Source organism: Triturus cristatus, chromosome 3_2 (assembly GCF_964204655.1).
Source record: "Triturus cristatus chromosome 3_2, aTriCri1.1, whole genome shotgun sequence".
In the NCBI taxonomy this organism is placed as follows: domain Eukaryota; kingdom Metazoa; phylum Chordata; class Amphibia; order Caudata; family Salamandridae; genus Triturus; species Triturus cristatus.
In genome coordinates, this window is record NC_140584.1 from 958860536 (window position 1) to 958881050 (window position 20515).

The 20515-nt window shown below is 42.0% G+C and overlaps 1 protein-coding gene across 3 annotated transcripts in view; it reads right to left on the bottom strand.

Moving 5' to 3' along the window:
- Positions 1 to 3220: 3220 nt before the first annotated feature.
- HEATR6 (HEAT repeat containing 6) overlaps positions 3221 to 20515 on the bottom strand; it is a 403026-nt gene continuing 385731 nt past the window's right edge. For all 3 annotated transcript variants that reach the window (XM_085649503.1, XM_085649501.1, XM_085649502.1), the window contains 3 exons: positions 6934 to 7030; positions 6042 to 6246; positions 3221 to 4462 (listed from right to left, as the gene is read on the bottom strand). In XM_085649503.1, the coding sequence (XP_085505629.1) occupies positions 3921 to 4462; positions 6042 to 6246; positions 6934 to 7030 (844 nt within the window). In that variant the 3' untranslated portion in view covers positions 3221 to 3920. The remainder of the gene's footprint in view (positions 4463 to 6041; positions 6247 to 6933; positions 7031 to 20515) is intronic.

A 20515-nucleotide genomic window follows, 5' to 3' on the forward strand; every position in this document is an offset into this window, starting at 1 on the left:
ACTATACTGATAAACTTCTAAGAGACCTTGAATTAAATCCGAACAATAATTAAAAACATAGTGAAAAAGAAACATTAGCAAATAACGCCATATATAAATACAGCTACAAATTAATAAGCAGAGAATCAAGCAAACTAAGCAACCACTGAGATGTAGGAAGGGAGAATAACATTCTATTTCAGTAGAGTCCTCTATAATCTAACACCAACCGCTGTTATAACTCGTTATCAATGTTTTTTTTAAAACACACAAAAATACAATATAACCTAGCGATAAATTAACTTAAAAATTGTGACAGTAATAAGGGCACATTTCTCATATACTTACAATTGAACAACAAAACGCTCTTGACGTTCGATTTTTTTTAAATAGAAAAATATAAATCAAAATAAGTATTTAAAAACATCTACCAACAGTGATGTTATCAACGAGGTCATTGGTGAAGCTATAGATGTTACAATTATGTCTCCATGTCATCAATGATGCCTTTTGTGAAACCATTCACAGCTCAAGCGGGTGGCGCAAGTTATGGTTCAAGAAGTGATGTCAATAGCTATGTTATAAGTGAATTAATACATATTGTCACTTAAGGTTTCATTTGTGATCTCATTCACAATGGAAGGGTTCAAGTTATAACATGCGGGCCCAGCATCTGTCCCTGCAATTCCTTAGAGTATTTTTACAAAGAAAGGTGAGACAAGAAACACACTCCGCATTGATAGGTTCTGGGAAAAGGCGAAGATTGCATGCGCTTTGTTTATTGGCCCAAGGATATTTACCATGACAATGAGGACATTTCCTAAAAGGGGTCTGATTCAGCAACTAGCACCATTCTCTGGTGTCGAAGACAGAGGGCCAAGGGAGCAGTGTGCTGGAAAAGCACCCTTGGGTTGGGGATCCAGCAATCCACAGCGGTCTCCGAAGTACGCTCGAGTAGAAGAAATATTGGAATCAATACTTTTACAGTCTTTCTCAGAGGCAGGAGTGGAGAAAAAACTGCAAGTACTCGGAACAAGAATTCGGGAGCCCCAACTGTACGTTTGAACCCGATGGCAGAGATAAACAATCTAACAATGGAGTTGGTTCCCATGAACATTGCCAACTAATAGAAGAGTTGCATTCTACCTTGTGACATTTCACAGAACAAAATAACTTGCAATGAGCCAAACACTAGATGGCAGGTGTACGCAGAAAATGTGTATCTACAGCCACACATGCTACGAACACAAGGTCACTTATGACTGGGGGGGGGTCACAGTGACAGATTTCTTTTGTGGTGCAGGAGTAGTTATTTGAAGATGCAGTAAAATTGCTACAGGACCATCAAACTCTTAGAAATGCAGGTCACGGGATGCATGTCACAACTATATCAAGGGTGTCAAAAATTACTGAAAAGGAAGCAATTCTCAAAGTACAGAGGCACTGTTCATTCAAGGAAGCAGTTCTTCGGATGTGGAAACTTACACCTCTCACAGGATAACAATCTGAAGGTGCAGGGGGCACAAATACACCGCAGGAAGATGATCTCATAGGAGCATAGGGCACATGATTATTTATACTTAAAAAAATCAATGGTCTTCAATTTGGGGGTGGCAGTATATGGTACTCAAGGTTAAGGATCAGGGAATACAAAACAGTACACCTAGAAATGGTGAATCAATAAAGAAGTAATGAATCAATAGAAAAGTATATTATTGAAAGTTCTCAAGGTTTGTTGAAGAGTCTATGAGGAGTCCCTAGGCTGCTGGTAAGCATAAAACCAGACAAAGGGTTGAGGGATTGTGGAGAAGCTTAGCCCAAGCTGGTGGCTTCACAGGAGAAACACTGAATAGTCAGTCTAAGATGTAAATGTTCAATGTCACCTCTGGTTTATGAGTTGGAAATCTCTTTTCGTAAACGGGCTCTTGCGATCCTTTGACAATTGCACATGGGTAGTGTTAAAATGGAGTAAAAAAAAAAAACACCAATAGTTTTTGACAGCCAGTGAGGCTGCAAACCACTAATCTGTTACTAACTCCCAAATTGTGTTGGTAACTGACTCACAAAAGCAAAGCTGTCCTGTGGGGGAGCTTCCCCTGTGTGAATTGTGTTCATTGGTTTGGGAGAAGGTGGCAGAAATACAGGACACCACTGCCTGCTCTGCCCCAAAATATTTCCAAACACTAAATAATTTTTTTTAAAAATGCTCCCTTAATTAGGCCTGGGCTAAAATTCCGTTCCGCTCGCGGAAACTGCAATAATTTGACATTTTCGCGTTCCGCGGAGAGCGCGAAAATGTCAATTTCCGAAATCCGCATTTTACCGGAATTTTTTTGCTTGCTCGCGCTGTAAAATAATACATTCTCGCGTGCGCGTGATCGCCTTACCTGAATCCCCGCGTTCGCCAACAAGTTTTCCCGATCCGATCACGTTCTCCACAAGATGTTGGATTGTTGGTAGCCATTTGCACTGTCTCGCGACAGTTTGCACCCGCAGTAATGTAATTCGTCACGCGATCACGTCTTTCTTCTCGCGATCATGCACCGCGAGACAAGTGAAAACAAGATGGCCGCGCCCGCGAGCAACCGCATGGGTAAGTTGGCAAGCCGCGACCACGCAGAAAATACCGCAAACGGGCGGGAAAAAAACTTTCGCATCTTCGCGATATTTCCGCGTGTTTGCGGAGATTTTTAACATTTTCGCGATAATTTGCAAAAGTGAGTTTCGCAAATTCCGCCCACCCCTACCCTTAATGGACATGGGCAGCTTTAAAAAAAAATCTTTCCTGCTTGGAAATACAAATGCAGAGATGGAGGTCTGCGGACTTGTGCAGATCTCCATCAACTAATTCACCCCGGGAGCGCAAATTGCAACCTGCTGAATTAATATTCATTAGGAAGGTTGTATTGAGACTCCCTGCTAATGGACAATGTGCAATGGAACATATTAGCAAATAGCTTGCACCGCTAACTGCATTCCCATTTTCCAGTTAGTGTGCAAATTGCATGTCTCTTGTTTGCGAATGTAAATATTAAATCTAGCCCAAATCTCTTATTTAGAGAAGCTCCTATTCATGTTAATGGACTTTGATACAGCTCCTCTCGTTTACAAGTGTATAATACTATGTGTTCCAATTGATGACATATTCGATGTTTAGTACAATATAATCATCCAAAGGCACATTTCAGACATCACTACAATTTATGTAATATTAGATAAAGAAACGCTGTACTAAACTGTATTTAAGTTAGAAGGGCAGGGCAGTTTATTTAAGTTGACATATAAACAAGAGGCCTAAAATATGGCCTTCAATGAAAAAATAAATATACAAAATAAATTAATTTAGAATATATAATTCTGTGACATACAGTAGAACCATAAACTGACTGAACAGCCCAGTGACGTTCTAGAGGCTCTGAAAACTTGTAGCCTAATGCACGGTCTGCAATGAGATTACTTGATGTGGTAAAGCTGGATTTCATACAGTTAGGTTACTTTAAGAGACAGCGTGTTCACCTCCTGTACTACCACAACCCTGAGCAAGTAAACACAGCCCACTATGACATGGAAAGTAGCCAAATGTACAATTACATTTTATTTTTCTTTGTTATTTTGTTATAAACCTTTCAGATTGTTACAAAGGATGTGCAAGGTGGAGCCAGCTCAGCCTTACCGCTCATTGTAAGGAATTTCCTGCTATTTTAAAGTTGCAGCAGTTTTGTATATAAAATTGAATGTATGCAAAACATGTAATTTGATACACAAAAACAAGTTAAAATTAAAATGGGCATGAAATATAGTTTTCTTGTGGCGGTATCATCAGATCGGGTGGCAAAACTGGGGCTGCAAAGAAACCGGAATAGATGCCTTTTAAAGTATTCTTTAATCTGTTTAAAAATTCTGAAAATAAGATTGTACAATGCAAATTGATGGAAACCGCTTTAAGAGCCAGTCGATTCAATGCAGCTGCTCAGAATTGCCTCCAGATAGACTAACTCGGCCACCAGCGGTTTCCCTTTCCCTTCCGGGAGATCCTGGATGCTGCGCACATGCTCAATGGCTTTTGACAACATCTTGTCTCGCTCCTGTGGCTCTTTGGAGGTCTCGTCTCCATCCCCTCCTGATCGGATGTACTGCAATATGTAGGTCTGGATGGTCTCTCCCTTCTCGACGATGGTCTTCCGGATGCATGGCAGGTCACTGCTATTGGCTAGGCTAAGTAGGTGGATCAAAGCCTGGCAGATCTGAGCCCTCAGGCTGGCACAGTACTTGAACTCCAGAAAGTCTTGTGTGTCCTCACTCTTCTGCAGGGCCAGGACCAGGGCATCCCAGATCTCACTGTACTGCGCAGTGCTCCCATACTGTTCTCTTTTAAATGGAGTTGCAAGGGCCATGGCAGATTTGATCCGCACTTTGAAATTTTTGCACGATTTCACAACTGAGGTCAGAGAGTTGTAAGCATGTGCCGTCCAGGGAGCAGTGCCTAAAACAGAATGTGGTGGTAATGCATTAAAACAATGTATTCATTTCACTATATATTGATTTTCATAACTCTACATGTATCCCATTACTCCCTCTAGGTGTCTGTATGATAAAATATCTTTTTTAAGCTAAGAAGCCTAAATCATGCAGTGCCATGCTAAAACAAAAACAATCTGCCTGTATTTGCTTGTTTAGCATGTGCTTGTTTTGTAGCCAATGTTTTGTAAACAGTTTAATTTCAACACGTACAGTCGCCACTGACTCCTATCCAAGTCACGGAACCTATCTTTACTCCACTAGCCAGGGAGATGCTCGCTGTGGATACCAATAGATCTTAGATACTATCATTGTAAAAACCAATAGATCTAAGATACTTCCACTGTAAACATATTTCACATTTTTTTAAGACCCCTTTATTTGCCCCTGCGCTTTCTCAAACATCCCCTAAATAATGACACTATCGCTGCAAAGCAGGTTTCTTTCAGAGTTGTCCAACATATGTCCAGACCATAACATATTTTTGAGAAAGCCACTGACTGTGCAAATAAGTTTCCACTCAGATCCACTGTATGTAAAGTTGTAGTCAATAGATAGCTGGGAAATGTGGCACAAACCCGGCCCTCTGGGATTAACGATGGACATCCCTGTTTGAGACAATGACAAATTAACTGCAGAGGCCACTGTGTGCCACTGTTGTCCCACACTTTATTTTCTTTTCCCTTCCAAGGCTAGTGGTGATGTGCCAACAACAGTGTGTGACTCAAAGAAGATCTGTGTCAAGGACTGCTTGTTAACTTTAGAATGTGAAACCAGGGACAACCCACAATAGGGAGAACTTAAGCCTTAGGAGTCTGTCCACCAGAGATGGAAAAACAAGTCAACCATATTAGCACCAAGGAGTCTGCTAGATGTGCACATATGCAGTTGGTGGCTTAATGAAATAGCATCCATAGTAGCTCCTTAAACCCACAAACAGTATTCCGCTCTAGGGACTGGAGCAAATGATAGAAACAAAGTGTCCTCATGTTTTAAGAGGGCACAAAACAAGCTGTTTCCAGGAACGGTTGCAGGTTGGTGAAGAAACACAACACTCCTGAAGGCAAGGTTGAACTGCATGGAAGCCATTACTTTTTGGTCCAGTCTCAGAAACCTGCATCCCTTGGGTTCATCCTACACAAGTTCCAGGTGCAGTTCAAAAACTCTTTAAAGATGGGGACTACTGATGTCCCTACTCTATAACCAATGTAGGAATCACTCTCTAAGCTTTGACAATATGACAACTTCCTAGAGAAGCTGGCTATTTGGACAAACTGCCTATGCAGGACATGTTGTGCCAGAGCTTAAAAGTAGTCCTATATGCAGGCATTTAGCTGTACACATCATTTCTAAAGCCTTCTTCCTTTATTCCCAGACATTGGGATTGTTTTCATGACTTATTTGCAACCCAGAATACATATCTGTGATGAATGCTGACATGGGTTTTTCAGCACTAACATAATAACCTCGCTTTCAGTAAAGGATCACGAGCCTATTTTCCCCATGGTCTACAGTTTTCAGAAGAGAAAAGTAAGTTTGCTCACCCAATGGTAATGCAGAGTTTTTAAAGACATTTCCCAGTGCGTAGCAGGCATTCCACCGTACTTTCATGGTAGCCTCCCCCTGCACAGTCATGATGAGCGCCTGGATACAGTCTTCAATGCTCTCGCAGAACCTTGGATTTGCTATATGATACGGCTGCAGAAAATGAAGCAGATTCCCAAGTGCCCGAACAGCGTTACTCTTGACCTGGGAAGGCAAGCAACAGTGCCAGAGGTAAGCAACGGTTGGCCACCATGTCCTACTTTCACTACTTACTGTTGAAGAATGGAAGTGGGAAGCTGAGAACGCATAATGTTACAGTGTATAATGCATAGCCAGTTTTTGGAGAGAAGGTGAATACATAAGAGAGAAAAACGGAGCAAAATGGGAGTACATCAATCAGATAGTGCGAGTACATCAATCAGATAGGAACATCAACCAGTGTAACTTGTGCAACCATCGTTCTTTGCCAATAGTGAATTTTATAGTTTGAGAGAGGAGATATTCACAGAGTTTATTTCCACATAATTAGCATAAGGGTTCCTTGATCATTTATTTTACTGGCATGTGGAATAATTTTGGAGGACTCGCTGGTTAAATGCTGTCAATGTTTACATCAAACAGTTGACCATCATATATTTAGATTACACTTCAACTACTAGAGGACACCAGCTAGAGCCAACTAAAACAAAGATCCAGCTTGAGAAAAGTTTAAGTGGGTAGTCCAGATATGTCCGAATTTCAGTGGCAAGTATTTTCTAAAAACAGAAACCTATCTCAATTCTTCTGCTCTCATTATACTTCTGCTGTGAGAAGTAAAATAGCATAATGAGATTGCAGTGAGGCTGTACAATGTTAATCTATGACAGAAATGAACTAAAACTGGTTTACTACCTTGTCTTTATCCCTAGACGCCTCTGTTGCTGATCGTAACATCTTCAACAGCAGCACGTCTGAAAACTCTTCCTGGAAGCTTTGGCCCATAGCATCCCTGTCACACAAACAAAACAACAGCAGCCAGTGTTAATAACTCACTCTGCTTCTGGAAAGGAGCAAAAGACAACATTCTAAAAACTAAGCCCCCCCAATAAACATTTCAAAAAAATAATCTTCAGTGTGGAAAATTACATTAATAAATTAATACAATTACTACTGCAAAGGTTAGTAGGAATGTAAAAATATGAGACACAATCCAGATTAAACATTATCAACATCTTCATTATTTAAATCTAGCAGTTCTACATTTGGCACATTTTCAAATAACCCACAAAGTCCCAAAATGCTTCTGCAAGTACCTAGTCTACTCTTTACTATGTCCAAGAAGCAGCACTTTGTTGCCATCCACCCTGGCTCACTCTGTCTCCCTCTCGCACTAAACGTGGACAGCACAAGCAGCATGACGCGCTGAGCTCCTCTCCCAAGACTTTCCAAATATGAACTGGGAGTGACTTTAACTAAACATATTGGCAGCAAATCGTTAAGCGCAACTTATACAGCTGACCCTGCCCTTCAAGTTTACTCACACATGATATTCTCACGCTCGTACCTTCAGCGAATTAATCTGGGTGAACTCGTCTACCCTCAGCTGTTTTCTGAAGCCCTCAATTGCTCTTCCTTGCGCTACGAATAATTGCATCAATTTAGCTTGCTCACCCGTTATATGTCCTGATGATGATCTCGAACAGTTGAGATCGAAACGCCGTTGACCCTTTACAACAAAAAAACTCTTCCTATTCTATAAAGTTGCTTGAGGAGTTTTACACTATTGTTGTCAATCTGATGCCGTTATTTTAAACTTCACCATCACTCTGCACGTCACGCCTCTTTCACTTATTGTGTGAGCACCCGAATTCTATTGTTGTGGAAATAAATGTTTCACATGAACTGACTTGTGTCCCTATGTACATTATAAATTTTTTTGCTCCTTTAAAGTAATTAATCTTCAACTCTCTAATCATAAGTGCTCTCCTTTGGATCACTTTATTATTGGACCTTTTGGCCACACCCGAACCATTGTTTTTTTACCGCATATTTCACCCCCAGGTTCACGTATTGGGGTACCCTTGTTTTTCTTAAAACTCTGCAAGTAACTAGTCTTCTCTTTACTATGTCCAAGAAGCAGCACTTTGTTGCCATCCAGAAGGGGCAAAAGGTGAAAACAAAAATGCACTAATTTGCATTAAACTAAATAAAGATCAGGGCCATGGTCTGCTTGGATTCATTACATATTCAGCAAACCTGAAAACTTCGCAAAATATGAGACAAGAATGTGTATCAATATAGAACACTATCCTGAATAGCCCACCCACAAAATGAAGTATTGGCTTTATTATGCACTGTAGAGATGTGCATTAAAAACACATAGCTAAATTCATAGTTTTCATCACTGTACACTATTGGGTATGAGTCAAGAATCTCATTGTCGGGCAATCTGCCCAAAAGTTGTTATCTTATTTGTTGTGTTATCTTATTTGCTACATCGTCACCTTTTACTTTTTCTGCTAACTTCCTCCTTAATTATGAATTGCGTTGGTGTTCATTTCACACTATCAATATGTGAATATTTGAAGGAAGGAGAAAGTACTAACCAGTAAGGATAAGTTACTTACCTGTAATCCGAGTTCTCTTCCAGGGGTATACTCATCAAAGTCATAAGCACTGAACAGTCCCGCCCACATGCGGGGACCCCGGAGCATTAACAAAAATGAGTGTTCTATATGCAGCCTTCTAGGCTAATCTGCCTGCTATCACCTTACCTTTTTCTTTGAAAATAAAGGCGATGTTCAAACAAGTTGGGAGTACATTTCTCTATGTCATGGAAATGCTATTTTATATTATTTATTTCAAATGAAAAATACAATGCAATATTGGGATATTTGAGCCTAATTTGGGGGTTTCGGCTGCATATTTATATACGTGTTTATAATATATATCTATAGCTATATATATATATATAGATAGATATATACATATATATTGATGTATGTGTATGTTTACACAGGACTAGTCCTTAGATTTGGTTAAACACACACACATATATATATATATATATATATATATACACATATATATAAATATATACATATACATATACATACAAACATATATATAATGTTACTTACCCAGTAAGCATCTGTTCTTGGGCATGTAGAGCTGTAGATTCACATGCTTTGCATACTCCTGCCATCTAGTGTTGGCACTGGATGTTTGCAAGTTGTCTTTCCAGTCACCAGGTAAGGTGACTCCTCCTTTCGGTGATAGTGCACATGGGCATCAACTCCATTTTTAGACTGTTTTCCCGCAGAGGGTGAGAATGGAGTTAGTAAAGGTAGAATAGAGATGTCCATGTGTATGTAAGTAAAAAAGTAAGAACACTGCACCAGGGATAGGTACCCAGGGAGGCGGGTGGGCGCATGTGAATCTACAGCTCTACATGCCAAGAACAGATGCTTACTTGGTAAGTAACATTATCCGTTCGAGGCATGTGAGCTGTAGATCACATGCTTTCATAGACTATACAGCAGTAAACTTCCAAAGCGGTGGCTAACCTGTATCTGTTGCAGTTTAAAAAAAAAGTGTTTTAAGTACTGCCTGGTCTACATTAGCTTGTTGCCTCGCTAACACATCTACACAATAGTGTTTGTTGAATGTGTTTGGTGTAGGCCATGTTGCTGCCTTACAGATGTCAGCTAGGGGAATATTCTCTAAGAAAGCCATAGTAGGCCCTATTTTGCAGGTGGAATGCGCTCTAGGGGGTATTGCCAAGGTTCTTTTCGCTTTCACATAACATGTTTGGATACATTTCACGATCCATCTTGCAATGCCTGATTTAGATATAGGATTGCCTTTGTGTGGTGGCAAAAAAGCAACAAAGAGCTGTTTTCTAATACAAAAATCTTTTGTTCTTTCTACATAATATAGTAGAGCTCTTCTAACATCTAGTATGTGTTGAGCCCGTTCTGCTACAGAATCAGGTTGAGGAAAGAATATGGGTAACTCAACTGATTGTTTTTTTTTTGTTTGTTTTTTATTTTTTATTTTATTGAGATTTACGGGTGTCATACACAAATTTTTACAAATTAAATAGATATTCCTGTTAAACCATACAAGAACACGTTTAGACAATAATAACCATAGTAGATACATATAAAACAAGGCCAAACTATAAATAATAATAGGGCAATAGTTCTAAACCATTCGTTATCATGAAATAAATAAAGCAGTATTTAGGCGCTCGAGCTCCTCCAGATGGCAAGTGGTGCCCAAATATTTCTTCCTAATTCCCTTAATGTTTTACCTTTTAACTCATATAGGCAAGCCTCAATATTGTGCACTCCCAGCAACCTTGCAATCCACATTTGAAAAGTGGGAGGGGAGGAATCTTTCCAACCTGCTGAAATAAGGATGCGTAGCACTGCAGTAGATATAAAGACCAGAGCTTCAGCCGCACTACCCAACTCCAATTTCCTATCTACACCTAGCAACATCAACGTGGGGGATAGCCTAATCCTACGATCTAGCAGCCCCTCCAAAAACTTAGAGCTTTCCATTAGTACCATAGAAAGCTTATCACACTGGTGGAACATGTGGATTAGATCCGCTGGACCATTATTGCATCTAGGACACTTATCGTTCTCCACCAGACCCCAGGAATACAGCTTCGCCGGAGTAAAATACAAATTAAACAGCGTTTTGTAATGCTGAGCCCGTAGGTTAGAAGATAGAATTAATCTCTTATTTAATGCAAGTGCTAGATCTAAATCCACGTCGGGGTCGCCTAATTTCCCTGCAATTGCAGATTCTGTTTTCTCCAAATCGTCCTGAATACCCGCCATTAAGTGGTTATAGACAAATGTTATTTTATTACCCCCGTTCCTTAAATAATCGATCAAGGGGAAACGTCTTGTTTCAGGTATCCTCGGTCTAAAAGCCTTCAACGTTTGGACTAACTGTCCGTACAAAAACCAGTGATTAGATGAAATCCCAAACTTGTGTTGGATCACTTCGAACCTGAGGACCTCCCCCCCCTCCATAATATCCCCAATAGAACTAATTCCATGTTCTTTCCAAGCCGCGCAATTCCTGTCCATACCCATATAAGGAAATAGGTTAGAGTTCCAGAGAAGGAGGTGTGCATTAATCTTAGGAATTTCAAGCAGCTTTTGGACGGCTTTCCATGACCCCCAAACCCCACCCATGATCTTAAGCCGGGCCTTCTTATAAAATCTCCGATCCACCTCGCTCAAGAGTAGCCTAACAGCCTTCTTCCCCACTAAAAGCTCAAAAATAGATGGGGGATCCCGACTCTACCTGGGCCGCTACCGAGCTGGGGGCTGATTGAAAAAGTATTGACATTTGAGCCAGAAGGCAAGATAAATGATATAGACGAAGGTTTGGTAAAGCCATGCCCCCCCCCTTACAAACGGGAGCGACATAAGGTTCATGGAGCGCCTAGTCTTCCCATATTGCCAGATAAACCGGTTAAATATTGATTCCAGATTTTTTAAATAGTTTTTCCTCCAGCAATAATGGGATGGCTCGAAACAAGTAAAGGACCTTCGGAAATATTGACATTTTAAGGACGTTTACCCTCCTTACCAGGGAGAGGTGTAATACGTCCAGCCTCTTTAATTCTGCTTCAATCGATCCCATAAGGGGGCAATAATTTTCTGTAATGATCTTATCTACTGAGGCATTAATTCTAACCCCTAAATAGACCGCTGAGTCTACGTATCTACTGTCTGACTTATTAATGTTCTTAGTACAAATAATCTGGGTCTTCCCCTCATTTAGCAGATACCCAGACCTGCTACCAAAGTCTTTCGCCAGCTCTGCAAGTGCAGACATCGCCTGCTGGGGGTCGGTAGTAAGAACCGCCAGATCGTCAGCGTATGCTAGCAGTTTGCTTGTATACCCGTTCAACATCACTGGACTAATCTGAGGGCAGCCCAAAATTCTTTGAATCAGGGGGTCTATATATAGTGAGAAGAGGATCGGGGAACAGGGACAACCCTGACGCGTTCCTCTCTTAATCACAATTTTCTCCGTACTCTCCCCCATTACTGACACCCTGGCCACCGGATCTTTATACATAGCTCTAAGAGCCCTGATGACCTTGGGACCAAATCCCCTGCCTACAAGAATACCCCACAAATACTCCCAGACCACGCGGTCAAACGCTTTCTCCGCATCTAGGAGGATCATGGCCATCTCTCCCCCCCCCAGCAGCATGAGCATCGAACAGTGCGATAGCACGGCGTGTGTGGTCCGTCGTTCCACGCCCAGGCACAAACCCATGCTGTCAAGGAGAGACAAGACCGCCAATGACCCTCCCTAGCCTTTTGGCCCATATTTTCGAGTACAGTTTAGTATCCGCGTTGATGAGCGAGATAGGCCGGTAAGAACCTGGGTTCTCCTTGGGTTTATCCTTCTTGTGAAAGACAATTATATTGGTCTCTTTCCATGAATCTGGAATGTCCCCTGTACACAATATACCATTAAAGAGATCCAGCAAGATAGGGACTATCTCAGATTCAATGCTTTTGTACACTTCCAGGGGGATTCCGTCGAGTCCTGCTGCCTTACCAGCAACAAGTTCCCGTAGGGCGGCCTGAATCTCACTTCCAGTCAGGTCCCTATCTAGCTCTTCTCTAGATAGATCATCCAGCATTGGACCCCAGCTACCATTCTCCTCCATTTGTGGTCCTGGGTGGCTCTCTTCATCGTACAATTTTGATAGAAATTTTTAAACACCCTTAAAATTTCCTTTGTCTCCGATTAAGTCTTACCGTCCTCATGTATGCTAGATATGAAGTTCCTCGATTTACCCTGTCTGATACGAAGTGCCAGAACCCTACCTGCCTGCTCCCCTGTCTCATACCGCTTAGCCCTTGATGCCTGATAATCCCCTACTGCCTTCTGTGTGACCAATTTTTGGAGTTCGGCTTTAATGATCCCCAACCTTCTTTGGCTTTCTGTCCCATCTACACCGCTGCCAATGTCCCTAATGTGCAGTTCCTCCGCCTTCGCTAAATGACCCATAAGCCTATCTAGCTCTCCCCTGTCCGCCTTCCTTATTCTCGCTGAACAACTAATGGTTTCCCCTCTGAGGGCCGCCTTAAAAGCTTCCCAAACGCTGTTCCTAGAGGTACTATAGCGGTTTGCGTCAAAGAATTCCACTGTCCATTTTTTAATGTGATCTATAAATCTTTGATCCGATAATAACCTTCTTTCAAAAGTCCAGCTAGTATGACTTTTCTCTGCTAAATCTATTTTACAAGATAGGATCAGCGGGTTGTGGTCAGAAATTATTCTAGGGAGTTTCTTTATACTAACTCTATTCAGTTCCGACATCGATATAAAGAAGTAATCTAATTTAGAGTATTTTTGGAACGGGTGCGAGAAATACGTATACCCAGGGTTCTGTGTCTCCTTCTCACCCCAAACATCCTTAAGCCCATGTGAGCTCATGAGGGAGGACATAGCCCGAAACACCCTAGGTTTCCGTCCTGAATACTTAAATACATTATGCCAGTCAGTGGATATATTTAGATCACCGCAGACTATCAAGGGGGTTGGCCAGCCCGCTAGCTCCTCTTCCAGGAAGTTAAAAACCTCTGGATCATCGCAATTTGACCCATAAATCGAACAGATTGTATATCCTAAGTTCAGCTCTGCAACGACCCACCTACCCAGGCTATCACTTTTAACCCGCTTCGCCCCCCCTAAAGAAGATCTTCCAAGGATTGCAACCCCCCTAGTTACAGATGTCTGTGATGTACAGGCTATCAAATCAAACCTCCTAATACAGAGTAAATTCCGTTTGGCCCACGGTAAGTGGGTCTCTTGCAAACAAAGTACATCTATCCCGTTGTGTTTAGCAAAATAATCCAGCTTTTGACGTTTTTTCCAGTCGTTCAGTCCGCTAACATTGACAGTACATATTTTAATGTTCATCATTATATAAATTTCTGATCATCAATGCATCTGTATGCCCTATTTGTCTCAGAATTCTCTGTAACATTATCCCAACTAACGCTCTTGCAACACTGACCCAACCGGCTTCATAGCTACCAAACTCCTTGCAACACCAGATTATCTCATTTTTCCTTTTTTCCCCCCACACCCGGTTCCCCCACCCCTCTCCCATCTCACCCCCTCTACACCCCAACCCCCCCCGCACCCTCACCTGTACCCCCTCAGACGAGGCGCTCAGACCTAGTCTGTGCATGGGATGAAAAGCAGTGGACGCAATGAGGAATAAAAAAAAAGCCAATAACTGTAACCTAAGATCACGCCCCAGGGACGGACATACATTAGGAATGAGATGGCAGCCCCATATAACCCCCTGAACAACCTAAGAGCCTGACAACCGCTGAGAAAAAGAGAAAACAACACTGTGACCCTCAGGAAATACCCTAGACAGACAAGATATCCGGCTGGTAATCTTTCCTGCAAAAAACCTAATTGCACAAAGAGTCTAGGTACTCCTTCGCCTTTATCTCAGATGAGTAACTCAACTGATTGATTGATGTGAAAAGCAGAAACCACTTTAGGAAGAAATGTGGGATTGGTTCAAAGAACAACTATGTATTTTTGAAGTTGTAAGAAAGGTTCTTGTATAGTTAGTGCATGGAGTTCACCAACTCTCCTTAAGGAAGTGATTGCAATAAGAAAAACAACCTTCCATGAGAGAAATTGTAGTTGACACTTGTGCACTGGTTCAAAGGGTGGACCCATTAGCCCTGTAAGGGCTATGTTCAAGTTCCAAACTGGTGCAGGTGGAGTTCTTGGTGGGATTACTCTTTTTAGTACTTCCATAAAGGCCTTAATTATTGGTACTCTGAATAGAGACAAGTGTTGTCTGTTTTGTAAGTACGCAGCGACTGCTGCTAAGTGCAATCAAATGGATGTGTAGGCTAATCCAGATTGCTTTAAGTGTAAGAGATAACAGATGATGTTTTGCACTGAAGCATCAAGGGGATTGGTATTGTTACAGTATATAACAAATTGTTTGCACTTCACTGCATAACATGCCCTAGTAGTAGGGTTCCAAGCCTGCTTTAGGATATTCTTACAGCCTGGTGGTAATTGTAAATAACCAAACTGCATGACTTCAGGAGCCAAATAGCTAGATTGACTTCCTTGGGATTTGGATGCCTGATTTCTCCATGGCTCCGAGTGAGGAGACTGGAGTTGAGATGCAGCTTTTGGTGTGGAACTACTGAGAGCTTTAGCAGGGTGGTGAGCCAAGCTTGACATGCCGATGTGGGAGCTATGAGAATGAGTTTGAGGGATGATTGCCTGAGCTTCCGAACTACTAGCGGAATGAGTGGGAGAGGCGGAAAAGCATAGGCAAATATACCTGACCAGTTCATCTATAGGGCATTGCCTTTGGAGAGCGCGTGCGGGAACCTGGAGGCGAAGCTTGAACATTTTGTGTTTTGATCTGTGGCGAACAGGTCTACGTGAGTAAATCTCCATTCCTGAAAGTAGGGCAGAAGAATCTGGGGATGCAGTTCCCACTCATGGATTTGCTGTCTCTGTCTGCTGAGAAGGTATGCAATCCAATTGTTTACTCATGGAAGATGTTCTGCTAGGAGATACATTTTGTGATGTATGTCTGATTTCCAAATGGCTTGTGCTAGGCGTGACAGTTGGAGAGAGTGTGTCTCCCCCTGGTTTTTGTATATAATACATAGCTGTCATGTTGTCTGTGCAGACTAGGACAGTTTTGCCTATTGTGTGAGTTTGAAAGGTTTTGAGCGCTAGAAACACCGCTAGTAGCTCTAGGTGATTTATATGGAGGCTCTTGTACTTTAGACTCCACAATCCTTGGATTGTGTGAGTCTGTAGGTGACCGCCCCAATCATTGAGCGATGCGTCTGCTGTTAGAACGGTCTGTGGAACAGGGTCGAGAAAAGGCCACCCTTCGGATACATTTTGTGGGTTCCACCACTGCACAGAGCGATGGCTGCAGCCATCTACCAACACAAGATCGCTAATTTGACCCTGCGACTGGTTCCACTGACTTGCTAAGCATTCTTGAAGGGGACGCATGTGAAGTCTTGCATGGGGAAAAAATATAATTAGGGCTCCCGGTTTTATGGTATTTATTTTATCATCATTTCCGTCTATATTTATCCATATTTATTTTTTGTCAACTTTATCTGTATTTATCAACATTTATTATGGGTACTGTCAAAAAAATAAAGCTGAAACTGGTATATTTCCACATTTATTTAACCAATAAATATGCAGTCATGCTTGAATGCCTGCCAGGTTTCAGCGATATGAACACCCACAGAAGATAAATCAATGCACTTATTTAAAAATATGCACATTTCAGTATCAGCCTTGTGCATATCTATTGCTGTGTAAGCTTCTTTACTAAAAATGTCTTTCTTTTTTAACTCCCTTACCCATCAATCCACACAGTTATTGGCCTGGCAGTCATGGCAAAGTGTATTTAGGATCACTCAATAAGCACCCAAATTCCGTTTTTATCAACATTTAAAAATAAATACAGACAAGAAAATAAATGGTTTTCTGTAAATATTTATCTATAAAAAAAATTAGTACAAATGGATAACAGGGAGGCTTAATTAATATGTAAGACATCATCATCCCTAGCAGTTCCGTGAATACTTTGCTGGTAATGATTGGTTCTGCTGAAATTGAGTGCAAAGGGACTGAATACTGTGAATCCTGGCTGTATTGGAAGAGGCTAGAGCTTTCTGAGCATCTATCGTGGCTCCCAGGTAAATTAGTGTGTTGGAAGGCTGTAGATGAGACTTCAAAGCATTTACTGTAAACCCTGGTTGGTGAAGTAATTGAATAATGATTTGTGTGTGTTGGAGACACATTTGATAAGTGCTGGATTTGATGAGGCAGTCGTCCAGTCGTCCAGGTATGGGAAGACATCGATGTGTTGTCTTCTCAGATGTGCTGCGACTACTGCCACACATTTGTTAAATACCCTGAGAGCAGTGGTGACCCCAAACGGTAGTACTTTGAATTGGTAATGATGTTCCGCTATAAAAAATCTGAGTATTTGTGATGCACAGGGTGAATTGGAATATGGGAATAAGCTTCTTTTAAGTCTAGAGTAGACATAAAATCGCACTGTTGTAGAAGTGCGAGCACTTGTTAAAGTCTCACCATGTGGAAATGCTCTGAAAGTATGTAAAGGTTTAGTTCTCTGAGGTCTAGAATAGGTCTCAAGGAGCAGTTATTTTTGGGGATGAGAAAGTACAGGGAGTACAACGCCTGTCCCTTGATGTTGTAACGGCACAGGTTCTATAGCTCCTTTGGACAGGACCTCTTGCCGAAGTAGATGTGAATGTTCCGGTGCCATTTTGTTAGAACGTCTTGGAATGTTTGGAGGATTGCTGGTAAGCTCCAGGCAATAACCATGTTGGATAATTCTTAACACCCATTTGTCTGTGGCAATAGATTGCCAAATGGGGAGGAATTTTAGAAGACATCCCCGACAGGTGTTGAATGATCGGGGGGAGGTGTAGGCAAGTCACTGTTCGTTGGGAGAGGGGGAATTACGTGGTGTGGAACGCCTGCCTCGACCTTTGCTGTTGCCTCCTCTGTATCCTCCTCTAAATAATCCCCTTGTAGAGGAGGATTGATTGTTGCCCTTTGTCGGAGGTGGCAGCATTGTCTGAGGACATGGTTTTCGACCCTCCACGGTAGAAGGAGCGACGAAAGAAGAGCCGATTAGAGGGAGACTGCAGAGCTCCTATAGACTTGGCTACTTCTGTGTCTTTTTTAATTTTTTCTAATAATTTTTCGACTTCGGGCCCGAAGAGATGTTCCTTGTCAAAAGGAGTATTTAAAATAGACTGTTGGACTTCGAGTTTGAAACCTGAAATTCTTAACCATGCATGTCTCCTCAAAAACACACTAGTGTTGATCTTTCTAGCTGCGGTGTCTGCAGCATCTAAAGCGCATCTAATTGAGGAATTGGCTACAAGCTTCCCTTCCTGGACTAAATCCTGGGCTTTTAATTTGTATTCATCTGGGAGGTGTTGTAGCAATTGCTCCATTCCATCACAGTGTGCCCTACCATACCTGGCTAGCAGGGTCAGGGTGTTGGAAATGCGCCAATGATTTGCTGCTTGGGTGGCTACTCTTTTACAGGCGGCATCTAATAGTTTTGACTTTATCTGGAGGGGGAGCATCCCCTGTAGTCTGAGAATTGGCCCGTTTACAGTCATTAGAGCACCAAAGAGTCTTGTGGCAACTGCCCTTTAATAAAGACTGGATCTGAGGGAACAGGTTTATATTTTATGTCAATTCTGGGGGTGGGAATGCGAGCACGCACTGGATCTTTAAAGATATCGGCATGTCTCATCATACCTTTAAGCACAGGTAGAGTGTGGCTAGCCCTTTGTGTGCTAGTGAGTGTTTCAAATAGGAAATCCTCCTCTAGAGATTCCTTGTGTAATTGTACCCTATGATATTCAGCAGCTCCAGCAAGTAATTCTATATAACCTACATTGTTGTCAGAAGGGGAAGGCTTTGCAGGGTAAAGATCTGGGTCATAATCTGTAAAATAATCCGGGTTATAATCTTTCCAGGGGTCTATTGGTAAAATATTGTCTCCCCCATCTCCATCCTCATCAGGTGTTGGTGGAGAGTTAGTTGGTGTAATCAGCAAATGCTGCAAGGGTGGAGAAGTTGGTGTAGGGGAACGTGGTGTATGAGAAGGAGGGGAGGGGTTAGTACCTACATTCTTCCTCTTCGAAGGAATATGGTAAAGAGTGTCCTCTGACTCAGGTTTGCGTTTTGGAGGTGGTTTAGTAAGAACATGTCCTGTATCTGGTTTCATATAAAGTTCCTTCTGTTTTGGGTCCGATTTGGGTGTTAGGGTGTCAAAAATCGGGTCCTGCAGCTTCGGAGGACCAGTTTTAGGTGTCAGTACCGAGGAATCTGGTACAGAGGTAGACTCCATTTTCGGCGCGGAAGGTTTCGGTGCCGAAGGAGGTTTGGATTTTGGTGTCAATGATTTCGGCTATGAAGCGGTCTTCGGCTTCAAGCCTGAAGCTTTCGGTTCGGTGCCAGATGTTGGCCGACTCAAACCAGAGTCGGAAGGCTTAGTGCCATGTTTCCGTTCCGAGCCAGAGGGCGGGGCATCTGAAATGTCTTCTCGGTGCCAACAGTGGCCCGAAGGCTGGGGTGGGACTGGAGCCTTTTGTTTTGGCTGAATTGGAGTTTGGGTCAAGGGGCGTTTGGTACTCACAGGACGTTGACCTTCTGGCAAGTCTACTTCCATCTCGGAGTCTAATTCCGGAAAGGAGACAAGCTCCTCTTGTTTTTCCTCGGCCCCCTGAGCGTCAAATTCGTGCTCGGATCCTTCGCCTAAGATGTCCGGCGCGTATTCGACTTTTTGACTCTGCATCTTGCGACGTCGAGCCCAATGATCACGGGGCGTTTTCTTCGTTCAGAACAATCTGCACTCGTCACAGTCCTGTTCGTTGTGCTCCAGAGACAAGCACAAGTTGCACACTTTGTGTGAGTCGGTGTGAGGATACTTGGCACGGCACCAATGGCAGAATTTGAATGGAGTCCGTTCCATGGATTGCGAGGTGGACAAACGCGGTTAGGCCGGACGACTTACCTGAAGATCTTCGACCGAAATAGAGGTTTTCCTCGACGGATGCAATACGCGGAGAAGGGGGATACGCATTCAAAACAATACAGATGCTTGCAGAGTGGATTGTGCACAGAGGGGAACCAGAAGAAACAGTTTCGAACCGGAGCGCAGCAATACACATCCGAACCTGATGGCGGAAAAAACAATCTAACCATTGGAGTTGATGCCCATGCACACTATCACCGAAAGGAGGATTCACCTCACCTCGTGACTAGAAAGACTTCTTCAAAGAAAAACAACTTACAAATATCCACACCCAACAATAGATGGCAGGAGTATGCAAACCTTGTGATCTACAGCTCACATGCCTCGAACATACACACATATATATATATATAGATATACATACACACATATACAAAAACACATATACACACACACACATACATATATATACACATACACATATATTCATACACACACACATATATACATACACATACAAATATACATACACATATACACATATATATACATCCACATATATATACATACACATATATATATATATATATATATTCACTGAAAAAACCATAGGTTTCACACATGTTATAGTTAGCGGAAATTTTACTGATAAAAAACCAGTGAAATTGCCCCGTTATAGTTAGTGCTGGCAACTATAACTCACGCGACCGCAATACTCTGCTGATGCTAATACTGTATTTAGACACTTATTTGCCCATGTCTTCTTCCATACATTTTTAGCTATACATATATTACAAATATTTTTTTTTCATAAAGACACATATGTCATCAGCAGAAGATTGCGGTCGCGTGAGTTATAGTTGCCAGCACTAACTATAACGGGGC